At 44.0% G+C, this 25,992-nt stretch overlaps 2 protein-coding genes across 6 annotated transcripts; one reads left to right on the top strand and one right to left on the bottom strand.

Moving 5' to 3' along the window:
* Positions 1 to 395: 395 nt before the first annotated feature.
* Positions 396 to 20,435, bottom strand: LOC134007158 (tyrosine-protein phosphatase non-receptor type 4-like). Of its 2 annotated transcripts, none has more exons than XM_062446360.1 (27): positions 19,946 to 20,435; positions 17,450 to 17,604; positions 15,351 to 15,455; positions 15,005 to 15,047; positions 14,824 to 14,902; positions 14,690 to 14,734; positions 14,542 to 14,594; positions 13,371 to 13,491; positions 12,698 to 12,785; positions 12,026 to 12,114; positions 11,629 to 11,692; positions 10,992 to 11,164; positions 10,218 to 10,286; positions 9,618 to 9,752; positions 9,362 to 9,499; positions 6,830 to 6,989; positions 6,557 to 6,640; positions 6,394 to 6,450; positions 6,118 to 6,274; positions 5,714 to 5,880; positions 5,152 to 5,242; positions 4,937 to 4,998; positions 4,668 to 4,814; positions 4,228 to 4,356; positions 3,953 to 4,101; positions 3,640 to 3,775; positions 396 to 3,433 (listed from the first exon to the last, which is right to left on the bottom strand). In XM_062446360.1, exons 2-27 carry the CDS (start codon positions 17,585 to 17,587, stop codon positions 3,323 to 3,325), a joined length of 2,790 nt encoding a protein of 929 aa, XP_062302344.1. In that variant the 5' UTR covers positions 17,588 to 17,604; positions 19,946 to 20,435; the 3' UTR covers positions 396 to 3,322. The 2 variants fall into 2 exon arrangements, with proteins under 2 accessions (XP_062302344.1, XP_062302343.1); XM_062446359.1 differs by having other exon boundaries at positions 15,351 to 15,458; positions 19,946 to 20,434.
* Positions 20,295 to 25,992, top strand: LOC134007159 (ras-related protein M-Ras-like). 4 transcript variants are annotated; one of them, XM_062446364.1, is made up of 7 exons: positions 20,295 to 21,022; positions 21,535 to 21,713; positions 23,271 to 23,477; positions 23,623 to 23,776; positions 23,980 to 24,079; positions 24,181 to 24,260; positions 24,406 to 25,991. In XM_062446364.1, the coding sequence occupies exons 3-7, from the start codon at positions 23,285 to 23,287 to the stop codon at positions 24,503 to 24,505; spliced, it is 627 nt and encodes a 208-aa protein (XP_062302348.1). In that variant the 5' UTR covers positions 20,295 to 21,022; positions 21,535 to 21,713; positions 23,271 to 23,284; the 3' UTR covers positions 24,506 to 25,991. The 4 variants fall into 4 exon arrangements, with proteins under 4 accessions (XP_062302348.1, XP_062302347.1, XP_062302349.1 ...); XM_062446363.1 differs by lacking the exon at positions 21,535 to 21,713; XM_062446365.1 differs by lacking the exons at positions 21,535 to 21,713; positions 23,271 to 23,477 and having other exon boundaries at positions 24,406 to 25,992.

Raw genomic sequence — 25,992 nt, 5'->3', positions numbered from 1 at the left:
CAGACGTACAGACACTTAACACATCTAGGAATGGCATGTTCTACAATTCAACACTAGATGGAAGCAGAGATTTTTTTTTGTGGTATGTTTTTTTGTGTGGAGTCACCTTCTCGTCCAGGTGAGCAACACTGCCCTTTGAAGAACATGCATTAGTTCTGTTTTTAGTTGGAATTGCAGCACTAAATTGTATCAAGACTTACTGTACCGACCATCCAATACCAGCCCTTTTTCCTGGTCACCAACTGGCTACATACATCACCTTATTGGCCACGCCACTGTCAATAAACGTCCAACGAATAATTAATTGTGTCTGGACATAATTCGGGCACAGAATGTTTCTTCTTTACAATGTTAATAATAGAGGTGCTAGGGCTGTGTACAGTACCACATAGAAAGGGAAAAGACTTGTCAATTGTTACAGCAGAAATTAGACTTTATTAACAGAACATTGGCACTTTACTTAATATTTCTCCTATTTACAACATAAAACACGAGAGCACAGATAAAACGAGCCCATTGATTTAGTAACCAGGTGAATCTGTGACATTAACCTGCATTTACAAGTAGTATGAAAAATATTTTCCATCAAAAGCCAAAATTGTACATCCCATATAAGTTTTCCTAAAATCCTAAAATATCGATACATTCAATTTCTGTACAGCTTCACACCAATGACCATCTCCTGCCTTTTATCTTAAAAACAATTTTTACCACTAGTCACACATGAAGCTTATTTACATCACAGTTGTGCAGAATGTCTGATACTGTACCAAGAGGTGAGGAGGTGCAACTGCACTGTGCAATAAAAAACAAACAAACAAACAAACAAAAAAAGCCAGTCAGTGCCTCCATCAAATGTTTTTGATGACATGGATGAACACCCGGACAGTGGATTTCCCCTACATGTAGCATCAGCAGCTTCTGTAAACAGACTGATCTTGAGTAAATATCCATCCATACGCTCATCAAACGTATTCATAAAATGTAAACATTGTCAATATAATTGTATGAGGTCATTTCAGAGGTCTCTGCAAATAAGTTTGGACAAATACCAAGCTTGATGTCTAATGTTGAAAGCACAAGCAAATCTACGGTCACAAATTATATTTCATTGGCAAAAATGGCCCAGCTTTCATAATCAAACACATTTGTAAAATGCTCTGTATTCGTACAGGGCTTTAAGCTGCACGTCCCAACTTTTGTGGGTGTTTTGGAACTGAACAAGAGGACTATTTAATTGCATAAAACCACTGCAATGCTTCCAAAAATGTCAAACTCCATTCTTTTTAAATTATCAATGCTATTCACACTTTAGGGACTGAATGTCTGTAAAATTGAATCTTGAACATTTTGGTTCTTATAAAAAATAAGTCTTAATTTCACATATTTCTTTACTTTTCAATTGATAATTTTGCCCGTTAGTTGTTTGCCAAGTGCTGTCCATTTCAAAGAAGCAAGGTTGCATATTGTATAAAAATATTGAAAGCAAACATAGCTTACAGTTCGCCAACACTTGGCTAATTCTGAAGACATGTTGTTGCTGAACATTCACAAGGATGAACATACAGTATGAATCCTGAAAGCCCAATCCTCATCTGTATATCTACAGTTTGTTTTTCAGACAGATCTGAAACATGTTAGGCCTATACAATATTTTACAAGTGTGACTAAAAAAAGATGTGGCGCTGTCCAGTCAGAAATCAGCATGGTCAAACAAAAACGAACAGAAAGTTCCTTTCCATTTTAAACATGAACTTTCAAATCGTACAAAAGCAACTTTCGAGTCAATGTTTGCAAGACTTTCGAGCTGTAATATCTATCATAACTGGTGGGTTGATATGATATGAATAGATTCAATGCCTAATCCAGCCATATGCAACATGGTCAATCTAGAGATTTAGGTTTAATGGATCCTGGAGGTTTCTAATACCATAATGCAAGCATATTTAGGCATTTACTTACGTATCTACACCACTATGGAGTCATAATACACTGACCTTCATAACCAGTATTTGTCTCATATGAAAATCCAACCCTGCAAATTGATGCAAGGCATGGCATTAGAATAACTTTTCAATTTAATTTCAAACAATGATCTGTAATGTTTTCTTCCTATAGTCTTTCACTGTAATCTTTCACAGATCAAAATAAACAACCTCTAAACTAAATTATGACAACTTCTTCAGTACCAACAATATGCTGCTCTGTCAAATGCAAAATATTGTAGAATGCCTGCCGTCGACCTATGAATTCAGAAAGGGTTCATTTTCCTTATGACATCCAACTGTGATTCAGAGTAAAGGAGAAGTTGGTTTCATCTTCATTTCAATAGCACAAGACAAAATATATTAGAAGTCTTGGCTTAATTTCCCCCCCCCAAAAAAAGAGTGCAACTTTATTTATACTCTAAAAACGATACCTCTTGTGGTATAATACCTCTAGTCAAGGACTGTAGAACATCTTAGTGAGCCCAGTGTACCAGCGAACTCAGCAATCTGAACCATAGTTCAATAGCTGCCTAAAGAGCAACAATAACAACAACAGCTACAGCAGCTGCAGGGCCTACGAAGGGAGCTCCCCCTGATATGAAAGAGCTTCGAGTCCTGAACACCTTTGCACCACTGCACTTTATGTCCACTGATCAGCAGGAGCTGCATGTACCGTATGTATGACACTAAGGACCAATCCCACGGTGGGATTCATGCCTATAGCCGGGGTGACTCCGGGAGAGGGTGGATCAGAGTGGAACCATGGTGTACACCTCCTTCATGTCTCGTCTGTACATGTCAGAGTACACATCGAAGCCAATCTGAAGCACACGTCTCAACGCTCCTTAAAAATAGGCAACACAGAGAATCAGATATCATCTGTATTCTTAAAAAGAAATTCCCCAAATCTCTTTTTTTCCAAGAGAAAAAGGCTGTGGAGTTTATGAACAGAGAAGAAGCAACATCTCATCCTATAACTCTGACTCGGGGTGATGCATCAGCAGAATGGAAGTCCGTCGCCTCCACGTTCTCCTGAAGGCTCACCTGTGTTAGGGCACCACAGGGATGTCCAGACCTCCACCCTGGGCGCACCACATCCTTCCAAATTCTCTCTGATCGTGGACAACGACGTCTCTCGCTTTCGCTTGTCAACCTCCGAGTCATGTTTGTCAACATAAAGTGCAACAGCGCTTGGTTCCTCTTCCAGTTTGAACCCTACAGTAAGATCTCCTGCCTGTGCTGGAGGCTCCAGCCTGACGGTCAGGGAGACAGTCTGACTGGGGTCTGTGTCTCTGTGACCCTCCCTGCTGGCCCCAGGCTGCCTCCAGCTCTGCTCAGACTGCAGGGGTCTCGGGGGGGGTTACAGGGCTTGTGGGTGTCAGCGGTTTCACCAGCTCCTCCTCGTACACCTTCAGGATGGCCTCGCAAACGAAGCGATACTGGCTCTGGAAGACGGCGAAACACAAACTGTTAGGTTTCATTCCCTAAAACCCCAGGCAGAATATTTAATGCAAAATGTATTTAAACGCTAACGACATTCAGCTGTGTTGTGGGACCGTTTCCTGTATTCCAGCCTTTCCTGACAATTAGGCATCATCATCTCGTATCATTTGCATGCAATGTGGGGTCAGACAGAAGGCAACTGACTCACTGGGGTCTGGATCATCATTGCCCTCTGGTCTCTCATTGTCCTCACGATATCCAGGGGATACACTGGCTGGTTGCCCTCAATCAAACACATGGCAGTTTCCATGGTGATGAGAACCCCAGTCCGACCAATCCCGGCGCTGCGAGGCACGGAGGAGATGAGAGAGAGAGCGATGAGAGGAGAAGAGCTATGATTACGTTAAGAATTATTTTAAATGGAGTTCAGGGACAGCAGCGTTTTAAAATGCAGGTTCTATCCACCAATAGGAACAAAACATAAATAAATCTGAGGTCCGTGTTCTCTCGACAGAGCTTACCTGCAGTGGACCACCACTGGCTCCTCCCCCCCTGCTCTCCGTCTGCGCACCAGGCTCACCAATTCCAGGAAGTTAGTGGAGTCATCCGGCACACCATGGTCTGGCCAGGCCATGTACTGGATCTGGGTTAGCTGCCTGCTCTCCTGGCTCTGAAAAAACACACACACACACACACACACACAAATGCAAACACACAGACACATTGGCAGGTAAATTGTCAGACAGGACCACACATGGACATATACAATCCACACAAAAAGGTCTCTTTCTCTCACCTCCAGGTGAGTGAGGGTCATCTCTCTGACCAGGAAGGCTGCATCCCCCTCTTCAGACTCACAGGCCACCTGGAATCTCCCATAGGTGGTGCTGTTGTCCGGATTGGGCCAGTACTGGTGACACTTCACCTAGGAACACAGGACAAGATGGCCGTTCAGCAGAGTTGGAGCAGGATGACTGAGCTGACAGCCAGCTTTAGGATTCAGGGAGGTGTATCTACATGACAAGAGATCTCACATTTGTTTTATTGCTCGCAGAAATCAAAATAATGGGAATCAACACAGACTACACCACAGAGTTTGTCGTGTGAATGGCCGATACCACAACATGCTGTAGTTGTTAGTTGTTAGCTGGTCTCGACCCCAGATACACCCAAAATACCACAGTACATTAGCCAAAACGGTCCGGTGGAGAGGAAGCACACAGTGCTTGCTCGTACCCGTCCTCGCTCCACCTGGGTGGTGAGCATGACCACTATGGTGGAGCCCTGCTCCCAGGTCATCTGCCAGAAGTCTAGGCACGTCCCTGGCAAGGGCCCCTGGCATGCGATGTATCGGTTGGTTTGACCACTTCCCACGATCTCCATCTGATTGAGGGTTGAGAAGATCACACAGAAAGGGGGGGGTTGAGCCTACATGTGGACGTATTGTTTGATTCAGTGATTTCACTCATTCGATGGAGAGAAAGAACGAGGCAGGGTGTCTTTACGTTGATGTAGTTTGCGTTGATGTAGTCATTCTCGCCCTTCAGAATGACCCGTGTTGCATCGTCTGAGGTGAGAGAGACAGAGAGAGAGAGAGAGAAAGAGAGAGAAAAGGGAAAGAAAGAAAGAAAGAAAGAGAGGGAGGGAGTGGGAATGAGGTCAATGCATCATGACATAGAGAAGTTATCTGAGAGGAGGAGAGGTCTCTTCTAATACTCACATGGAGAAATGTCTCTATATCGATTTTTGGAAATGTTCTGAGATAATTTGGCATGGGACATCATTAGTCCAGGTCTTTTCCGGTGCAGTTGCTGTGAAATAACATTAACAATGGTTATTGTTTGTTGATTTGAGATAAGTATGATTCAGCTGAGTGATGATTTACAGAGTTGCTCAAATCCTCTCAATGATTACACAACATTGACACAAACAGGAAACGATTTAGCTCATATTTTACAATAACAGGAAGCAATATACTTTGAAAGCTTTACAATATTTTCCTGTCGCAGGTATTTTCCCCTCAGTTGAAACACTGGTCTGCCACTTGTGATTGGATTGTGAAATGCTGAACTTGTAAGAACCGTTGGACAATTACATTCTCTAGAATTCTTCATGAGAGTGTTCTTTAAAGCCTATGGGTAGAGTTCATACAGAGTTTTACATTTCTCCTCTGAGAAAATGTAACATTTCTCCTCTGAGATTGGTTAGGGTTAGATGTCAGCAATGAACAGATAAGAGTAGAAACAACATAAACAACAAGAGTGCTGTCTGTGCAGACTAACATCAAACTGTGACAGGACAGCCCCGGTGTTCAGGCCCTGCTTCAGCTGCAGCATGGAGTCCCTCCAGGCGTCGTGGTCCCACTGGGCAGGGTACTGGGGCGCCCTCTCTGCCAGGTACTGGAACTGCGGCTCCGCATCCAGATTCTCATCCACCACGTCGTAAATGGCTGAACAGGACAGGAGAGGAGGAAGAGGCGGAGGAATGAGGAGGAAGAAAGACTTTCAAGCATGCAAATAAAAAGAACGGAAAACATAGGCAAAGGCACACGCCGAAGCAATGACAAGCAAGTGAAACCAGGTCTCAAGTAGAGAAGCATCTGAGCAGGATGTTGACGGGCTACAGGGCTCTGACGGGCTCTCTCTCGCTTTTTCTCTCTCCTTCCTGTTCACTCTTTCTCTCTCACCGTTGGGCCGGACCAGCAGAACCAGCTCCCCGGAGCGCTCCTCGCAGCTGGCCTTGATGATCAGCACCACCTCATCGTGGGACAGGCTGGAGATGTCTCGGCCGTTGATCAGCACCACCTGGTCCCCCTCGTTGAGGCGGGGAACACACAGGTCCGCCTGAGGGGGGGGGGGGGGGGGGGGGGGGGGGGGGGGGACAACACAGCGTGAGCCGGGAGAGAAGGTGAAGGAGGATGCATGCAATTATTTGTCTCGATCAAAAGCTGTTGTCGGCGTACCGCTGTTCCTGGGGCTACTCGCGACACGATGACGGGCATCTTCTGGTCTAGTCCACCCTGAGGAGGAAGGGAGGGACAGAGGGGTTAGGAGGAGGAAGAGGTTGGTATCCCGCGTCTGTGGACTACTTTCACGGTATGTCATGATCGTCTGTCAAGCACATACCTTCACATTGAACCCAAATCGACCGTGTTCGTCAGGGCACATCTTAATCAACACTAGATTGTCATGGGGAACCTCTCCATTCAACTGAAGGGGTGAACAGAAGAATAAACCGTTTAGGATGCAAATCGTTCGCGTGAGAGGGATCGTATATTTTTCTTCAAATCAAAGTCCCAGTCCATTTCCTGAGGCGAAATTACAAACATCCAAAACCACGAGGCGTGCCGAGTCTGAACATCAGTCCGTGTGCTGTGGAGAGGCACTGATCTGGCTCACCACTGTCCTGTTTGCTGCCCCGGGGACGTTGTACAGCTCGTTGATGTGGTTGTCCAGCTCCAGCTGGGAGGCCGACTGGCTGGTCTGGCTGCACAGGGTCCTCCTGCTCTGCTTGGGGGGCAGGGCCGGGGGCTGGCCATCTATTGTGGTATCAGGTGACCTGGACACACGCACGCACCCAGACATGCACATGTATGCATCCACACACACACACACACACACACATACGACCAACAGACAAACAAACAGGGCACACATCAGCTCCCAAACCGTCAGCAGAAGCTCTCTGTGAACATGAATCTCAACGTGGAAACCAGGCGCTCAACGGGTGGACTCCTTTTCCACGTCCATAACCGCACGTCGGGGCCTCGCCCACCGTGCCTGCACACAGGGCTGCTTCACCACCGTGCCTGCACACAGGGCTGCTTCACCACTCGTTCAGGGGGGAATTTGGCATCAAAACACACGACTCGGTCTGACGACCTGAAAACGGCGGTGTGCGGGAGCAGAGACCTTGGAGAGGCGGTGTGCTGGCAGCACACATTATGCTCAGCCTGATGGGGTCATGCCCCCTCCCCAGTCACGGCACATACATGTTGTTTGGCCTCCCGTCGGCCTGAAAGCGCGGCGCAGCACCAGCCCTGTTTGAGGTCAACTGCCGGAGACAGCGCCCCCCCGCCCCCAACCCCCAACTCTGACTCTCTCTGGGGGGAGGGGGAGGGCGGAGGAGGAGGAGAGGAGGAGGAGGAGGAGGTGGAAAAAGAGGAGGAGGGCTAGGGGAGGAGTGAGGAGAGATTGAAGACGGGGTGGAGGTGGGGGTGGATTTACAGGGTCAGAGGAAGGATTGTGAGCGACAACATGATGAGAGAGAGAGAGAGAGAGAGAGAGAGAGAGAGAGAGAGAGAGAGAGAGAGAGAGAGAGAGAGAGAGAGAGAGAGAGAGAGAGAGAGAGAGAGAGATGGATGGATAGATAGATAGAGAGTGAAAGACAGAAAGAAGGAAACGAGATAGTGAGAGAAAGAGAGAAATCATGTGACCTAGAAAACGCCAGGAATCCATCTGGGACTCCAGTGACAGGAGGAGAGCCCCCCTGCCTACTGTCAGGATGCAACGATGTACCTCATGAACCATGACAAACAACACAACACTCCCATGCAAGGAAAACACACACTACCACCCCCCACCCCCACGCACAACACACAGTTGGCGTGGTGCTCGCTGCCTGTTTGGTTGGTCTGGCTGACGCAGAGATTTCACCAAAGCTGACAGCATTGAGTGCAGCCAAGAGAGTTGAGCTCCTTTTCAAGAGTTGTCCCAGTCCTGACTGACAGCCTTTCTGTGTCTCAGCATCCCTTTGAGATCGCAACCTCCACGGGCCAACCGAGCCAGGGACAGCTGTTAGGAAAATGCTGTCATACACACACTCGGGTAAACTGTGCCCACACACACACACACACACACACACACACACACACACACACACACACACACAAACCAACACACCCACGCTGACACACACACACACATACAAACACACTCAGCTGTTCTGTCCCATTGTGTCACAGGATTGATAGAACCAGATGGAGTTTTAAGGCCATGGAAAAAAGACATTGCGTTTGTACCAACAATAAGAAGAAAAAACTAAACAAGATTCTCTAACACAACAGCAACAAAGCCATTTACTGTACATCTATCTGTTGTCATAAAAGGGCAGGCAAAGGACAGTAAGAAACTCTGAGGGGTTGAGAAAAAGCCATAATGTCTTGCTGGTGTAGGACAACATTTGAATGGTAGATAGCCCACTATGGAATATTAGCATAACAAGCATTAACCAATGTGCCTCAAGCTTAAACTGTGACTTCTCCGCTCTGCCAAAATCAAATCTCATTACGGATGCCTAAATGACAGCCATGAACGCAGTCTATTTTCTGGTCTCCAGGCACGGCTTGGTGCTAACGCCCCGGGCTATTTACATAAATACAAACAACAATAAAAACAAAATGGTTCAGAAGAATAGAGAAGATATTGGGGTGGGAAAAGAGAGGCAGAGGAAATTCAGCCCAATAGACTCTTGATGAAAGAGGAAGCGGGACCTCCTATTGGTTGGGAAATAGGATGGCTTTGTGCTGTCGAACATAGATGCATCACATAACCTCTTGTTGTCCTACAGGATCAAAAGGGACTTCACAGCACATATGTCTGCCATGGTTATCTGGCACAGTGGCAGAACAACTTAACATCATGTGCTCAGCCCAGGGGGGAAAGGTGTTTGAGCATTCATTTCGCTCATGCTAGTTTGAGTTTCTGTTTACAGTGCAGTAATAATAAGTATTTTCAATACTAGCATTATTTCATTTGTGCTGAGAAAACGCATGTGCCTCCATAGAACCATGGACCAGCTAATATAGACTAGTCAAATGGATGGATCTTGCTAAATGTCTCGTGAATATACTGTAGGGATGCATGTGTATGTGAGTGTGGGTACAGTATTGATGTAGACTGTATACAGTGCATACAGGAGAGCATGCTTACAGGGTAGAGTCCAAACTGATGCTATTGGCCTGGGTTGAGGAGGCTGACTTGTGATTGGCGAACACCTGGCGGGGCGAGGTGTTGATCACGTGATCCAGCAGGTGTCCTACCGAGGACGGGCGAGGGCGGGACTCCGTACTGGGAGGGGACAGGAAACACATTACTGTGCTTCGGGCCCAAAAATCGAGACGGATCCAAATTCATTCATTTGTTCGTGTGTGTGCGTGTTAATGTGTGTGTGTGTGGTTCTACTCACTGGTTGGGTGTGCCAGGAGGGGAGCGTGTGGGCAGACTCTGCGTCTCCATGCGGTCCTCCTGCAGCGAGGTCCTGCTGTCGGACTCCCAGTCCATCCCGCTCATGAGCTTCCGTATCAGGGGCTTGCTGGGAGACCTGGGTGGTCGAGAGGACGACACGGGATAGGTCTTTAGCATGTCTAAACGCTGAGGTGGGTATCGAATAAATCGGAGACAAAGCCTACACTGCAGAGACCCTGCTCTCTGTGCTACCCCCGCTCTCTGCGCTATAACACCTGACCCGGTTTCTAGGCTGTGGTTTCGGCAGTGTCACTTCCTGTGCTCTACGAGGCCAAACCTCACTGAAGTGGTTGAGGATCCCTCTCGTGCAATAGCCTGTGTGTGGCTGCTTTACATAGTTGTCATACCACCAGTCAACTACCACATCGAAGATAATGACTGAAATGGTGAAAGTAAACGTCCTTTCTTATCTCCGTAACTTAATTGAATTGTGGTTCTACCGTGTGTTACGATGACTCGGTCAGCTAAGGTTTCTCTGTAAGATATTCTCATGTACGGGGGTTACAGAGAGCAGACAGGGGTTTTCAGAGCTGGGTCTTACCTGACAAACACTCTGTCCTTCACCGCCTTCTCCTTCCCGTACTGGACAGACTGGACCTCCGTCCTCCCACTGGGGAAACACAAACACATCATCCAGTACCACCTCCATCTTCCCCTCTCCGGGCTGTTGTGTGTGGAGCGAGGAGGACATGGGGAAATGTGGCAATCAGAGACAGGCACCAGAGAAGGAACCAGCCACATCAGACTCTTCTAAGAAATAATATCCCGGTGAGAGGAAACGGTTTTTCTCGATGGCTATTGTGCAACGTTCTATGGCCCCCAAAGATATTCCGTTCGACCGTTACGCAATCCTGCCCACACACTGGCTGTGATACAGCAGCTCTGCAGGTCAAGTGCATCCCATGGGCTGTGTACAAATTGCAAATAGGCTTCTAGACACAGTACATACGGTGTGTTATGCTGACAGCAATTAGGGAGATAGGGGGTGTGAATGGCTGTTTGTAGCTGACGCACTCAGCACTGACATTGAGAGGATGAGATGAGTTCATGTTTGGGTCATGGGCTCTCTTGTGAGGTTTAGACGGATGCATTTCAGTTATTTGAGAAGCGATGTTTGGGGTATACAAAACAGACGCCATCAATTCAACATAACTCAACATAATTTCTCAAATTATAATTATAACATGGAAATAATACATGAATACAGTATGTTTATGATTATGTTATGTTTACGATTATGTTCATGTTCCAACTGGACCCCTCAAATTTCCACAATAAAGAAACCTTGTGGTGCTAAAAGTCGCCTGTCACTTACCAGTAGCGGAACTTGGAGCCCAGTGTAAAGTAGTGAGTGAGGAAGTTCTTCTGTAGGGGCAGGGGTCTCTCCAGGCGGAAGAAAGTGTGGTGCTCCACACAGGCCTTCCACAGGTTCTTACAAGCCCGGTAGCTGGCCATGTTGAAGCACAGCAGAGCCTCAGGACTTTCAGGCTGGGGGAGAGAGAGAGAGAGAGAGAGAGAGAGAGAGAGAGAGAGAGAGAGAGAGAGAGAGAGAGAGAGAGAGAGAGAGAGAGGGAGGGGGGGTGTCAATGTTAAACTCTGCATACGCAGGACAGTGTGGGTCCTGGATTATCTCACTTGATTACCTCACATTTGACACGCGATGCTGCCTTATGGGACGCCATTGTGTCAGCCATAATAATCCCTTACCTTAAATGCCCTTTGGACTGGCTGAGTGAGTAGAGAAGTGAACTAAATTAAGGGGATAGAGCCCATGTCTGATAAAAGGAGCACATGTTTGACCAAAACGATGGTGTTTATTTTGCAGGGTGTCATTCCCCTCCATCATCATTACACCCATCCTCATCTTCATCCTAATCCTCATCACCATTGCAAAAAAAAAAAATTCACACACGCACAGAGAAGATGGAAGTCAATATCGTCCAAATACTTACTAAATCTTTCCGGAGTTGAATAAAAAATCGTCTACATTTGAATGAAATTTTCACTATATTCACCCTGAAAGACATAAAAAGAATAGCATGTTCAAAGACATGTAAATCTTTTGGTTGTAAATGACAATTCTTTTTTTGCCTGACCTATTTCACTCTTTCCTTTAAGCATGACTCAAAGACAGCCTAAATATAAAGTAGACAGTCCCAATCTGCCATAATTAGTCTATTACTCATTTTTTTTTTATGTCTCATTTTATAGATGGACTCATACAGTACCACATGCGTAACAAGGCTGATTTTCTTTTCTTTTTTAAACAATCTTACCCCACAAAAGGTTTATTTTAAAGTAAATAGAGGTTTGATACAACTGTGTACGTGAAACTGTGTTATTACTTACCATGGAAAAGTGTGGATTCGTAGCCTGTTCTTATGTATGACAATGCCTAGAGACATCACTCCCATGAATATCTCTGTGTTACTTGGATCCTACAGCAGAGGAAGAAAACACTGACAACAGAGCCTACTAGAATGGAGGAGGTTCTACTGTTGTAGGTAACGGGCCCTGATTAGACTAGCAGTGAATAGGAATATCCCTTTGAGGTATGAGATGCTACACTGAGGAAGCTGAGTTGGTTTTTATTAATCTCACACCTTTGGAACTAAATGAAATATACAGTGTATGGTTTTGCTTGGGTAGCAATCCAAAGGACTTCCTGATCTTCCAGAAAAGTCTTACATTTGATGTTTAAAAGTGTGGACCTCATTGGCAGTCAGTGTTTATTTGCTGTGTACACATCACATGCTATCTACACAAATATTGACTTCCTCTCTTGTTTATTTGGACAGCGCACAATTTCTATTGGACCAATGGTACCAGGTGGCCAAACTGAAGTCCACATAGGTTAAATGATGTGGTAAACATTGGCCACATTCATCTAATGCAACACCAGAAGTAATGATATAATCATGATAGTAATTCTGTTCAGTGTGAGAACTTCATGTTGATTTCGCGACTATGTTCTGGTCCACAGTGTCCCACTAGAAGTAAAGTGGTAGCTTTGATACTTACTCTGGCATAGTGCAGTTCTACTCCATAGAACTCCAGTGTATGTGCAGTGTTTAGATAGTTGAACTCCGACTGGGCAGGAGACAGTCCTCTGAAAGGATAAGGAAAGAGAGGGAGAGAGAGAGAGAGAGGCATATATATAGAGTAAGACAGATTGACAGAGAGTGAGAGAGAGCGAGAGAGAGAGAGAGAGAGAGAGAGAGAGAGAGAGAGAGAGAGAGAGAGAGAGAGAGAGAGAGAGAGAGAGAGAGAGAGAGAGAGAGAGAGAGAGAGAGAGAGAGAGAGAGAGAGAGAAGAGAAAAAGAGAAAAAGAGAAAGAGAGAGGTCTAAGTTGGCAGACTCTGGCTCCATCCATCCAGCCCATTGAGCAGAGAGAGGCCAGAGAGAGCCTAACAATGAGCTGGCTTGTTCTGACATGGGCCAGTTGGAGCAGCTTCAGCCAGAGCCTCAGCTGCCCTCCACTGACTGAGTGGCAGAGAGAGACAGTGTGTGTGTGCGTGTGTGTGTGTGTGTGCTTTGCTACTTAGAGATGAATGAACTGAATCATTGATTGGTTCGATTTTTTTTCCGTATCAAATTTACACCGAGCATTTCAGGGTTTCGAAAATAAACAGGAATAGCTTTTGACTCACACATCCTTCACCATGAGAATTCATTATTCCCAAAGCCTGCTTACGTGTGTTGCTGATGACATTTGGCGACCTCTTTCTCAAAGTCCTGTGGCGCGTTGGGGATGAAACAGTATTCTGAGAGGTAACCAGGCAAGTGTTCAGCGGGGTTGTAGTCTCCCAGCTCCGCTGCAACACAAAGCGGACAGTGTGTATGTGTGTGTGTGTGTGTGTGTGTGTGAGCACAGTGTGCAAATTGAGGAAAAGCACACCACCCATTCACTCATTTTCTGGTTAAACATCGCCTTTGTGCATCAAGAAAGAAGGGGGTCTTCTGCAGTTTAAATGATCCAAACATTTGCCTTTTGTTGAAAAGGAACTGAGGAAGATGGGTCCTACTCATCGATTCAACACTGTGGAGAATGTTTCCCACAGCGAAAGATAATAAACTCTGAGGTTGAAGATGGACTCCAAGGGTTCAAGACAGATTCAGCAATAAGAGAAGTGAATGGAATGGAATTAGCTTCTGAATGGAAATGCTTTAGCACCTTTTTTCTAAATAAAATTAAAAGACTGGAATGAAAAGGGGACAAGGCCATTCAGGGGCTGCAGTATTTATTTAAAATGAGGCAGTTGTTGCTGTTACAGCTCCCTTGATGCTTCTGCTCATTTTTGCTCTACACAATTTTCAACGCCACACTAGTAACAGGAGCAACGAGCCTATGTGAAAACAGTAGGAGGTGTTTATAGGGCAACATATTCTCTTCATAATCGTGACAGGTTGGAAAATGCGAGATGATCTACGTGGCAACAGTTATTCATGCAGTTCGGTACCATGACCACTTCCTGCGTGACCTATTTACCTCCTACACAGCATGTTGACAGCGTTGTGAGGGCGCAGCCTTCCTATTAGGTAAACAACCAATGAGCTGGGCTTTTGCTACCACCCTGCTTGTATGGTTATTGTATTCTCTCTCCCCCTTTCCAAGCGTATTGGGGTCAATCTGTAAACAAAGACTCTGTGCCAGACTAATGAAAGGGGTAAATACAGTACGGGGCTAAGGCAGTCGATGCTTCAGAAGGTACTAATCCTTTGGCACAGATTCACTAACATGCAATCATGGAAAACCTGGTATTTTCCAGTGCAGGAAAGCCTGCTAGACTGATCATGCCCTTGACTTAGTTGACACTGAGTGCAATAGCCTAATAGTGTTGGTCATTTAGAAGAATTAGACTTACATTGAACAGCATAGGATGCCAAGAGAGCTGCAGTGTTGTAGGGACAGGGCAGTCTGAGACAAGACAGAGAGGGATACAGTCACACTCCTGCTCAAACAAAGCTGAGGACTATTACGGTGAAGCGTTTCTTTCTAAACCTTCCACTCACCTTCCACTCAGGATGTCCTGCTTAATCTGAAGAAAGTACTGATACCTGAGGAAAGCCAAAAAGAGAGTAGGGTCACTAACAAGACCCTCACAAACTGAAATGAAGTTGCTTAGATCAACCCTTTGAGCGCTCACCTTGTGTACTCTTCCTGAAGTTTGTTTGGGTCGGTTACAAAGAATTTGACTCTGAAGTTCAAACAGTTCTGAGATCCCTCTAACAGAAAAGAATAGTAAACAATTGTATCCCATACAATACGTTACCACTTAAGTAACATCACAATTAAGTGTTTTCTGAAACTGAAGGTTAACAACATACTTTTCAACTGCTTCCGGATGGGTTTTAATGGATCAAGCCACCTCTGTAAAATGAGAAGAAATATTATGAGAAATAACCATATATTTAAAAATAAATAACAGCAAGAAACCCCCTCCCCCAACTTGTCTACAAACACCATAATAACAAACTAACAACACAACATCATTATTGCTCTGCAAACTTGCGAACCCTTACAAAAAAACATATCTAACAACCTACTAAATCCACTAATCTGCTTCAACTCTTTGTTTGCAGATCATAACTGGTCATTGCATCTACCTCTTTGTGTTGACAGGACATGAGCCCTGCTAGCTGTAAGGCTACAGGATGCTGGCTGAACTCTCACCTGACTGTCAGCCGGATCATCAGCCAGCTGCAGGCCAAAGTAATCTCTCTCAGTCAGCTCCAGGTGTTTGAACACTACATCCAGCAGGATCTGTCCTTGATCGAGCTTCTGAAGGGAGGAGAGATCAAGGGAGGCACATTATCCTTATGTCCTGGGAATGTTTAAGAATTACCGCCAAACTGTGCACCACGAAAACCACCTAAAGGATGAAGGTGAATGGTCAGAGCTCCAATGTTCTACAAAACAACAAACTACTGTCCAACTGTGAGTACTTCTGTAAGTCTCTGTACAACAACTTCCTACTTCCGGACTGTCAAAAGTGGGTTTCTGAATGGATGCCTTTTAGAGCAAGCAGCAAGTCGCAGCTTTCTGCAAGTGTCAGGGCAATGTGCAAACACTGGGTCTCTGGACCAGAGACAATGTATTATTCACAAGCTTCTGGGGGAATGAACACCTAGCCAAGGCCTGGAGAGACTACAGACTACAGTGACTATACTGTGTACTACTGTACATACTGAAAGGACCAATCCTCCTCTGCATTCTGTATTTGATTGGCCAACATGGTTGGACCTATGTCTGAGAGGGGCCTTGTGGACCGTACCTCTCAGCTCAGGCTCCTTAGTCATGCAGCCAATGACAACTCAGTGATGCAGCTGACTCAACCAGGTCAAGATAAAAGTGGAAACGGACTTGACTGAATCAGTCCCTAGCCAATTTGATAAAGTTAGCACATAACTGATGGTTAGTGAACAACATTGATTTGTTTGATTTTAAAGGCCCCTCGCTCTGACATCACCCTGCTCTGGAAAGGTCCTCCTCAGCGCCTATGTGTCACTGCCACAGGGTCGTCCATTATGCAGAGAACATGAAAAACAACTGAAGGCGTCGTGTCTGTATGAATAAGTAAACACCACCCAGTCTGTGTAGGACCAACTCCAGCAATGCTCTCGTCAACTTTTCCTTTGTCTTGTTCGTCTTTTTATAAAGAGAGTGGGCAGTCCACTGAGGCCAATGATGTAGGGTTTCACAATACTGCAATTAGTTATTGGCTCGCTGTTTTACAGTATCCAACCCGTGATCTTAAGAGGACTGAAAGACTGCACCTCCTCCAACAGAACTTCTGTCAGAAATGCATGTAAGCTGACCCGATTTTCAGCATCATGACGGATATTGAGAAGACATTCAGCCTGAAAAGATGTGTGTTTAGCCCATAATGCAGGGAGCAGCATTATAATGGTTGTTTCCCAGGGGATAGAACTGGACTCAGAGCCGACCAAGCGTATTGAACACTTATGCACAAATACAAAACTGCGTCAATACCATTTAACACTCCCTATAGATGTAAAGCAATCAATATAAATATCTGATCTGTAATTGTGACCTTACCATTGACCAACAAACATGTACCTAGTCTCACTGCCATTGTCCTGCCTTTACATGTGAAAAGACTTCTAATGGAGGTTCTTTGGTCTTTGGTAACAGATCTCCAAAACGAAGGGATTAGGGGATGAGCAGATTTAGCCCAGAAAAGGGGTAGTCGGGCCCAGTGTAGAGGTTTGGGGCCAGTTAGAGGTGCAGGGTGTGTTTGGTGTCTGCAGCGTGTGGAGTAATTAGGACAGTTCACAGAGGGGAACACACTAATGCCTGGGCCTGCTGCCCCCTCCCCCATCCCAACCGCAGATATTCCCCACCTGCCCACCCAAGCCCCTGGTCCAGCCATGAAATCCTCAACTGTACAATTCCCCGACACATCCCACTGACCAGGGTGGAGCAGGCAGCTGCTCCTGTGGACTGCAGGACCGCATGTGTGTTTCCCACAAATGTTGTCATGCAGTTTGCTGCTACTTCCACACAACAACACACACGTTTTAGCGTTACATCTGTATAACAATGTTTTCTTGTCACGTTTGACAGCATCTATGTCCTGTCAAAATGGAATTGAGCCTTCCTTTTGTTCCAAATAGGAGGCTCTTACATATTACAGCACATCCGTTCACAAGGCTACGCATTACTGGGAAATTAGCATCATCGATTGAATGCTATGATTGTAGCACCGATTGAATGCTATCGTAAAGAGATGCAGACTTCTTCATACTTACATCAACTTTGAAGGCTTGAACTGTGTTATCCAGCAGGAGTACACTGCAGACCACCTCTGTGTGCTGCCTGTCTTGTACCAGCTCCGACGCTCGGACATTGTAGTTTCTGCCAGCGGGCAACCGGAAGCGTGCGGTCATTACTGTCCACACAATGTCTGCAACAGAGAGACAGAGAGCCAAGGAAGAGAACATGAGAACATTAACCAACACAACACAGTGAGTATTAGTAACATAAGCCTATTGCATAGTTATGTCAAAATGGATTCGATAAATAACTAAACTCCACAATTACATGTCAAGTAAAATCCTAATTTACCTACAAGATATACAGTATCAGGGAATGCTTTTCACTTTTGACCTTTTTAATGCATGACATCATCCATACGAGAGAAGGGTCTGGAAATCAAACATCCCACACCAGCTGAGCTTTTGTGCGTGACAATGGCTTTCTGTGAATGTCACAGAAATGCACAATGCCACACTGAAGGGCTGTCATAATGGCCACCTCTCTAGAACTCCCACATGCTTTACATACTGTCATGGGTCTCTGTTGCTCACAGGCTACAAAGACACAAGCTATTCATCATCTCCTACTGTACATGTTAAGCACTGCTACTTTAATCAATACTAGGCTGGATGATTTCTAGTCATGTGGGACTGTTTACCAGCGGACAGCTCTTTCACTTTCCCCTGAGAGCTGAGGTCAATTTGAACTGATCATGATAAAAAGTGGACCATCTTTTTCAAAGATTGGAGGATATGCAAAAGCAAAGTAGTATGGTAAAAGGACAGTGTTCAATACTTTGGATCAAACAGCCCACATTGCATGTCTATAACTCCACAACTGGCCTTCTGTAGAATCACTCAACCAATGCTCCTGAAAAACATTCCCCTGTAGGGAACCACTTCTGATTGACCAGAGGCCTAGCCCCATGGGAGGGAGCTTAAAACAGATCAGTCAAGTAACATCAATTGCTCCAACAAGCAGAACGGATAAACAAACAAAGCTTTTTCTTTTCTTTTTTTGCTTTTGGGTAACGATACAGTGTTATTATCCTCACTATCATTGGTGGTCAACACGATGAGCAACAAGCCTAATCCTATAGTTCGAAATGGTTTGGGTCAGATCATGTTCTTCAATCAGCTATAATAGTTAAAACAGAGTTTAAACTGATGCTGCTGTTATAACATATAACCACACCTGCATTGTCTGAATGTGCCTACTGTACTCATATAATGATGATACAATAAAACTGTTTACCTTAGATGACACAGCAATCACTGTAGATAAGGGAGATATAATGATGTACTTACATTCATCTCAAAATGAAACCCAATGTTCTATTAGGACAATCTAGCAATTTATTTTGTCTAACCTAGGTTGCTGATACAGTATCTTTCCACTCGAACACTGGAAGAACATTGAGCGACATAAACGTCACTCAGCTTCTTGCGAACATTTTCTGTACCACAACAAACACACACACACACACACACTCATACCGAACTCCCTATCATTGCCACATGCCACCAAATTGATCAAATAAAGTGAACAATCAAAGACTGTTAATCATAACAGCACTTGCTTGATACTTTCATTCATCATGTGTTCCGTGTCAGATAAGGGTTAGGTATCAAGGTGATTTCATTCATGGTTTCACCACTGACTATCTCACAACCTCCAGCCATGGAGGAGGGGACTTGATCAGCTACGGCGATTCACAGCATTGTAGAGTTTGTTACTTAGGTTAGCCCACCACTTTTCCACCATCTACAGCAGGGATTGGCAGATAAAGCTGCATCACACAACCTCTTTACAGCTCTCATTCACGAGTGGGAAAAGTCTTGAGTACGGATTGGACTAACTGAGCCCAGTCGCTAAGAATGAAAAGGGGAGCTTAGTGAAGACAATCCTCCTCTTCATTCATTCCCAACCCTGCAGTTCCTATAAGAGAGATGGTAAAGATTATGTGATGGCAAATGGCTGCTCCACTTCCTCTTAGGAAGGAGGCAAAGTGGAATGCTATGAAATCAGTGGTGGTAGAGTTGGTGGTGGTAGGGGTAAGGGATGAGGTGATATGATAGGTTTGTTTAAGAAGGTGCTGACTACCAGTGTCAGGATATACAGGGGCTGGGGTATGTTCAAAAAACCTAGTCCAGCATAGTGGTTTTGTGTGGTTGGAAGACAATGTTCATCTTCTAATACTAAAGGGCCCACTTTGTTTTGTTTTACAGTTTGCTATATGACAACAAAACAACTGGTGAGAGCATCATCCCTTTCTTTTCAGGTGTTTAACAGTATCATCATTCAAATATTAATAAAAACAGATATATCAGACATGATGTAGGGTGTTGTAAGGCCTATGAATATAACTATTAATTGTATCCTGACTTAACTTGCTGGCCTCTGAGCTGTTAAAAACCAGGTTTACAGGGTTTCTTAAAATCCTATGGCCTAGGAAGAATATTAGCTGTAGTTCTGCTTCGAACGCTTACCTTCATAAACAGCTCCGAGTCCAGGTTTTGAAGGATGAATTGAATGAAGGAATCCAAATCAGCAGAAGAGGTGGTGCAGATCTATTCGCCGCTGCAGACCCACATACACCTCGTTATGGTGCTGGCCAGCATAGCTTGCCAGACGGCTTCTTTAACAGTCGATAGGCTACACTTGCTACGCGGCCCCACTGGTCTCTAGCAACAGCGATGGATGCGTTGGGTCCGTTGCAAACGTCATGAAGACATCCTTAAATGTTAGCAAGAGCAGGTAGGCTACCGTACAGAACCAGTAGGCTACGTTGAAGGAGCCTGTCTTGATCCCAACGCCTTCAGAGACAATCAGTGGCGACTTTGATCATTGTGACTTCACTGACTTTGCAGCAGAAGCGGAAAGACCGCAACGAAACAATGTTGCAAGCCAGTCCTGCTTATCTGCCGATATTCATGGCGCAAACTCTGCATTAGGCTAGAGCGGGGGTGGTGTCAAACTAGTTAGGAGGCGTGTCATTTTTCTCTGAAGATTTTTTATTTTTCATAAATATGTTTCCTCAAATGAAGAAGAATACGGATTTGTTTAGGCCAGAAGCACATTAACGCTACTGGAGGAAGAACGCTGTCAAATATTCAATATGACAGAATTTCAGGAGGACTGGATTTTTCCATTTTGTTGTGTGTGTATACAGCCATCTACTGGACAAAATCAACTACTGCGTCAACGTAATCAGATCAGTTTTGCAAGGCTGTGGTCAGTTTAAGAAACACATTTTCCGTTTGATAAGATACATTCCCGTGTGGCAAGAGCCATATGCAACTAGGTAATTCATACAATAAGCCTATTTGATACCCTACATCGGCAAAGCTATACACACATTATTAGCTTCTTAAATATTCGGTGGGTGGAGACATTGGGAAAATATCTGAGAAGATGGTTTACGCTCCTGAAAGGGGAGTACAATCGCTCTGGGATAGCAGCGTCTTCTAGCCTACAAGAGAACACATGAAGTCATGTCAGTATTGAATGGAATACTGTTCACTAACTGACATGTACACGTAACTTTTTAAGGAAGTTACATCTTGGTAAGTTTTTTAAAGGTACGCTTGTCTTTTGCATGGGACAGAATTGGTGCAAATAGAGTTGGGATTATTGTATGAGGAACGAAGTCGATATGAGAGTATTCAAATTACATGATTAGGCTATTACATTGCCTATAGAGAATTCGACAGATACGCCTATCGTTGATGAAGGTAGAAGTAAGAATCTATGAAATACAAACATTAACGTAATGTTTTGCATGAGTCCGTGATAAAGACTAGATAAAAACGGTACAGTGCAAAATAACTTAATTTTACATTTATTGGGGGTCATGGGCTTTTTGTATGTGAAGTGATTGTACGTTGTCTTCTCACCTTAGTATGCCTATACAAGTAAACCTATATTTGACAAAATATGGGATTATGAAACCCAATAATAATCAATGAATCCTATTAGAATTGAGAAAAGTAGATCTAATTCTGAAGATCAGTTTTTTTTCATGTGGCCCTGTTGCAACTAACTTGGAAGACCTATGTTTAAATGCTATTGCCTACAGGGAGGGCCTTTTCCACAGCTGTTGCCCGGATCCCCTCTTCTCCCTTTCCCCTTTTCGGGTCCAGGCCAATGACCGAGGCACAAGTTAGACTAGCAGAGGAAACACTCAACTTCCCACCATTGTTGATGGCAGGACATCCGTGTGACCCTATCAGCACCATTGTACAACCGGTTTTCAATGTAAATTCAGGGTTTTGTCATTTACAGTGTTACCATAAGCTACGTATCCAGTTGCAATTATATGTTGCCTATTTCATATACTTCAGTCTGGGAGTCAGGTGGCTGAGCGGTGAGGGAATAGGGCTAGTAATCCGAAGGTTGCCAGCTCGATTCCCGGTCATGCCAACTGATGTTGTGTCCTTGGGCAAGGCACTTCACCCTACTTGCCTCGGGGGAATGTCCCTGTACTTACTGTAAGTCGCTCTGGATAAGAGCGTCTGCTAAATGACTAAATGTAAATGTAAATACTTTGTGCTCATAATTTGAACAGTAGCCTACAACACAGAATCAAATGAATGGTTACTCTGCATTGACTGACGATGGAAACCAATATACATTACTTAATTTTGGTGACTGGCACCATATTTCCCGTTTGGAATTGTAAATATTTGTTACATTCTGACCTAACACTTTAGGGGCCATCAACAAAGTAAGAGAAGAATTCAGCCAAATAACAGCATGATCTCAAATGAGCGCAATACAACATGTGTTGATTGAATTGTTTGACAAAGGGGCACAGTTTAAAAACGTAGAATGAAATGTGCTACTTCAACTGCTTCCATATTGGAAACTGGCCAAATAAACAGTTTTTAATTCATAATATCTGTAATGTACAAATATGGTAACCTTTTTTTTGACACAGGTGCTTGACTAAAAAATAGTATGAAAGAGATCTACTCACAATTGTGCTGTATTGTTTGTTAAAGGCTGCATGTACATAGATAAATGATACAGTGCAGCAAAAGCACAAGTTGGCTTTTCTAAAACAATGTAGAAACATGAGAACCCTAGTGTAAAGAACAAAATGATAGATTCCAATAGCAGAGAATAGGATAACCTGTCCCTATGACTTTAGCACATCAGTAGTACAAAACAGTAGACATAGGGTGAGCTGTTTATTGTACTCCTACGGTGTTGTTCTGCAGAGGAGATACAGTATGATTTTGTTGACGAGGAGCGAGAATGTCTTGCCATTGATATCAGACTTTCTCCAATGCAACGGGGGAATGAGGGCCGTGTCTTGCTCTCCCTGTGAAAATGTTTGAGACTATCAGCTTAGTGTGTTTGACCGTTTCAGACCTTTTCAAAAATCTGAACATGGAGAAACAATAGCTTAATTACATTTACTGAACTCAAGAAGTCTTATTAAGCACATCAATAATAGTGAACGCATTTGTTTTTAATTGATTTTCTACTGGAAATGTGTACATCACTTTGTGTTCTTAAAAGAAGGACATAATAGACTGCACATTTGTACATGTTGACAGTAGGCTGTGTAATTATGCCATTTAGTTGTCTGGATAAGACATATAAACCTGTTTGTCTGTAAACGATTTTCCTAAACATTTAGTGTAGTTTGATGTGATCTCGTTTTTTTTTTCATGCTTTGCAAGTAGTAGGCCTATTAAACATTCAATTGCAAATATGAATGCCTAAGGAGGTGCCTAAGAATTACACTCCATGTCCTAATCCAAGTTGTACCAGGCTCACTGAAATCATCTTCTCGCTCTGCTCCAGGTATAACTGTCACTATGGCAACCAGTGCTGTTCCCAGTGACAATCTACCCACTTATAAGCTGGTTGTGGTGGGGGATGGGGGCGTAGGGAAGAGTGCTCTCACCATCCAGTTTTTTCAGAAGATCTTTGTCCCTGATTATGACCCTACCATCGAGGATTCTTATCTGAAACACACTGAGATTGATAGCCAGTGGGCTATCTTAGATGGTAAGCACACGCAAGTACATGCAAATTACTAAATAAATGACTATATGTTAATGTAAGTCAAATCATAAAGCTTCTGAAACATTTTAAAGTGTATCTTCAAAGTGTGTAAGTGTCAATGCGTGAGTCTATGTCTTTGTCTCTATAGTTCTGGACACTGCTGGCCAGGAGGAGTTTAGCGCCATGAGGGAACAATACATGAGGACAGGCGATGGCTTCCTCATAGTGTTCTCTGTTACAGACAAGGCCAGCTTTGAGCATGTGGATCGCTTCCACCAGCTCATCCTCAGGGTGAAAGACAGGTGAGGCTCCTGTCTGTCCCAACAGGGCCAGACCAGTGTACTAGGACACACTATCAGTTATAGTGCACCTCTCTGACAGGAAAGGTCCATTTGAATTAAAACCTCATACATGTTATAATTCAAATGTTTTGGACCTGAAGTGCTACTGAATGACCCTGACTTGGACGAAACTATACAGACTCTCACTTGTTCTTGTTTTGCAGGGAATCTTTCCCTATCGTTCTAGTGGCAAATAAAGTGGACTTGTTGCACTTACGGAAAATCTCCAGTGACCAGGGGAAGGAAATGGCTTCTAAACATGATGTGAGTGTAAAAGAATCCCTGTAAAGTTTTTATTGCTCCTACAATTCTTCTCATAATTCAGACTAGATTCTTCATAAAAATTTGATATTCCACCCTGACAGATAGCTTACATTGAAACAAGTGCCAAGGACCCTCCCATGAACATTGACAAGGCTTTTCACGAGCTTGTCAGAGTCATCAGGTAAGTTGAAACCACTTTGAATTGAAACTGGCCAATAAATGGTTGGTAAAAATAGAAATCCTCTGATTAGGAATATTTCAAATAACTTCCCTTTTTAACTCTGCACCTGTTACCTGCCACCTCCCGTCCTAACCTCTCCCCCAAGGCAGGAGATCCCAGACAGGACCCAGAAGAAGAAGAAGAAAACCAAGTGGCGCTCCGAGAGATCCACCGGACCTCACAGACACCACTGTGTCATCCTATGATTGCTCCGGGGCTCTCTGAGAAAGAGGGATGAGGTGAGAGTGTCGAGTGTTTACACTCTTCCAACTGCCAAGGTGCTCCCTGGCACAGGGGCCAGTGACTCAGACCCAGCAGGCGTGCCTTCAGGCAGCATGGGAATGGCCCTATATGGAGAAGGAGAGGCTCCATAGGAAGGAGATCAACCTGACCACCTGGACAGTACTCTACATCGAGGGAATTGGTCTTGCACTCATACTCCTCAACACAAACTGGTCACGAGCACACAAAGGCTATCTATATAGAAAAGGCCTGTGAATGTACTGTAATGTGGCCAATGTGTGATTTGTGTTTTATCGAGTAATTAAATGAAGATGCAAGCAATGGACGTCTGTAAGGGTAGTCCTTTCCGTATCCCACAGCTACTGCATTGTACGGAGCAGGGAGAGAGGGAGAGGATGTGTCTGTTTGTGTTGGGATCAGCAGGCCTGCCAGAGCAGCAGGGTGAAGGGGAAGTGAGGAAAGAGAAAAGCTGGCTGTCCCAATGTCTCCCAGCTGGCACAATGCAGCAGAGTCTGGGAGGCAGTCAAAGCTTTCACAGGGAGGGTTTCAAACAAACTAGTTGAAATGTAGTCACATAATGAAAAGCACTTTACTGTACAGTATGTCATAAGTACCTCGCTTTCCCATGGTGGTTGCCTAAATAGTAAAGATCAATGCACTGTATTAGTTTGACTTCTAACTGCATTGTTTGACTGCAGTTATTGGACTGCAGAGATTAACTCTTAGTAAACAATGTTGCCAAGATTGTTTGAACAGCAGTGTGTTTTATGTATGTGCCCTGTCATGCATTTATTTTTTGCGACAGAACTTTGCTTTGCCAATGTTATGTACTTCAGTAATTTATTGTTTTGTGTCAGCAATATATAAGGGGTTTGTTGTAGCTCTGAACACTGAAAAATGTAGTTTCAAATGTGTTACAATCAATAATACAAGTTACGGAACATGTAATTATGGACTATTTTCTTTCGTTTCTGGCTTTAAAGTTATATTATTTAGGTTCAACTAAAATTTCTGCGAATAACAACATATGTTAACTATTACATTTCTGGTGCTTTCATTTTAAAATGGTGCAATTAAAATAGCTGACATAAGTACCATATAGAAAGTACATTACTACCTAAATTACTAAATACGTAACAGTTTTTTAATGTAACTTATGCTCAATTAGGCTATTTGGCCTTGCAGTGCCTACCAGTGGTTTTATATGGAACTGTGAACATGAACACAAATCTATTTGAAATAGGTCTGTCAAACAGGCACTGTGCTAGTTTAAGTAAAGAACAAACAGCTCAAACCATATGTCAGATGACAAATTGTCATTTAGAATTTACATGCATTATTTTTCACAAAATAATGAATATGATGGTTTTCCATCATTAATTCAAATGACCAAATGTTTTATACTGACCAGATTAGAGACAGATTTATTTTAAAGATGATCTATACCCTA

The sequence above is a fragment of the Osmerus eperlanus genome, chromosome 21 (assembly GCF_963692335.1).
Source record: "Osmerus eperlanus chromosome 21, fOsmEpe2.1, whole genome shotgun sequence".
In the NCBI taxonomy this organism is placed as follows: Eukaryota; Metazoa; Chordata; class Actinopteri; order Osmeriformes; family Osmeridae; genus Osmerus; species Osmerus eperlanus.
Note: the sequence above shows the minus strand (reverse complement) of the source record. Positions and strands in the feature narration are given on the sequence as shown.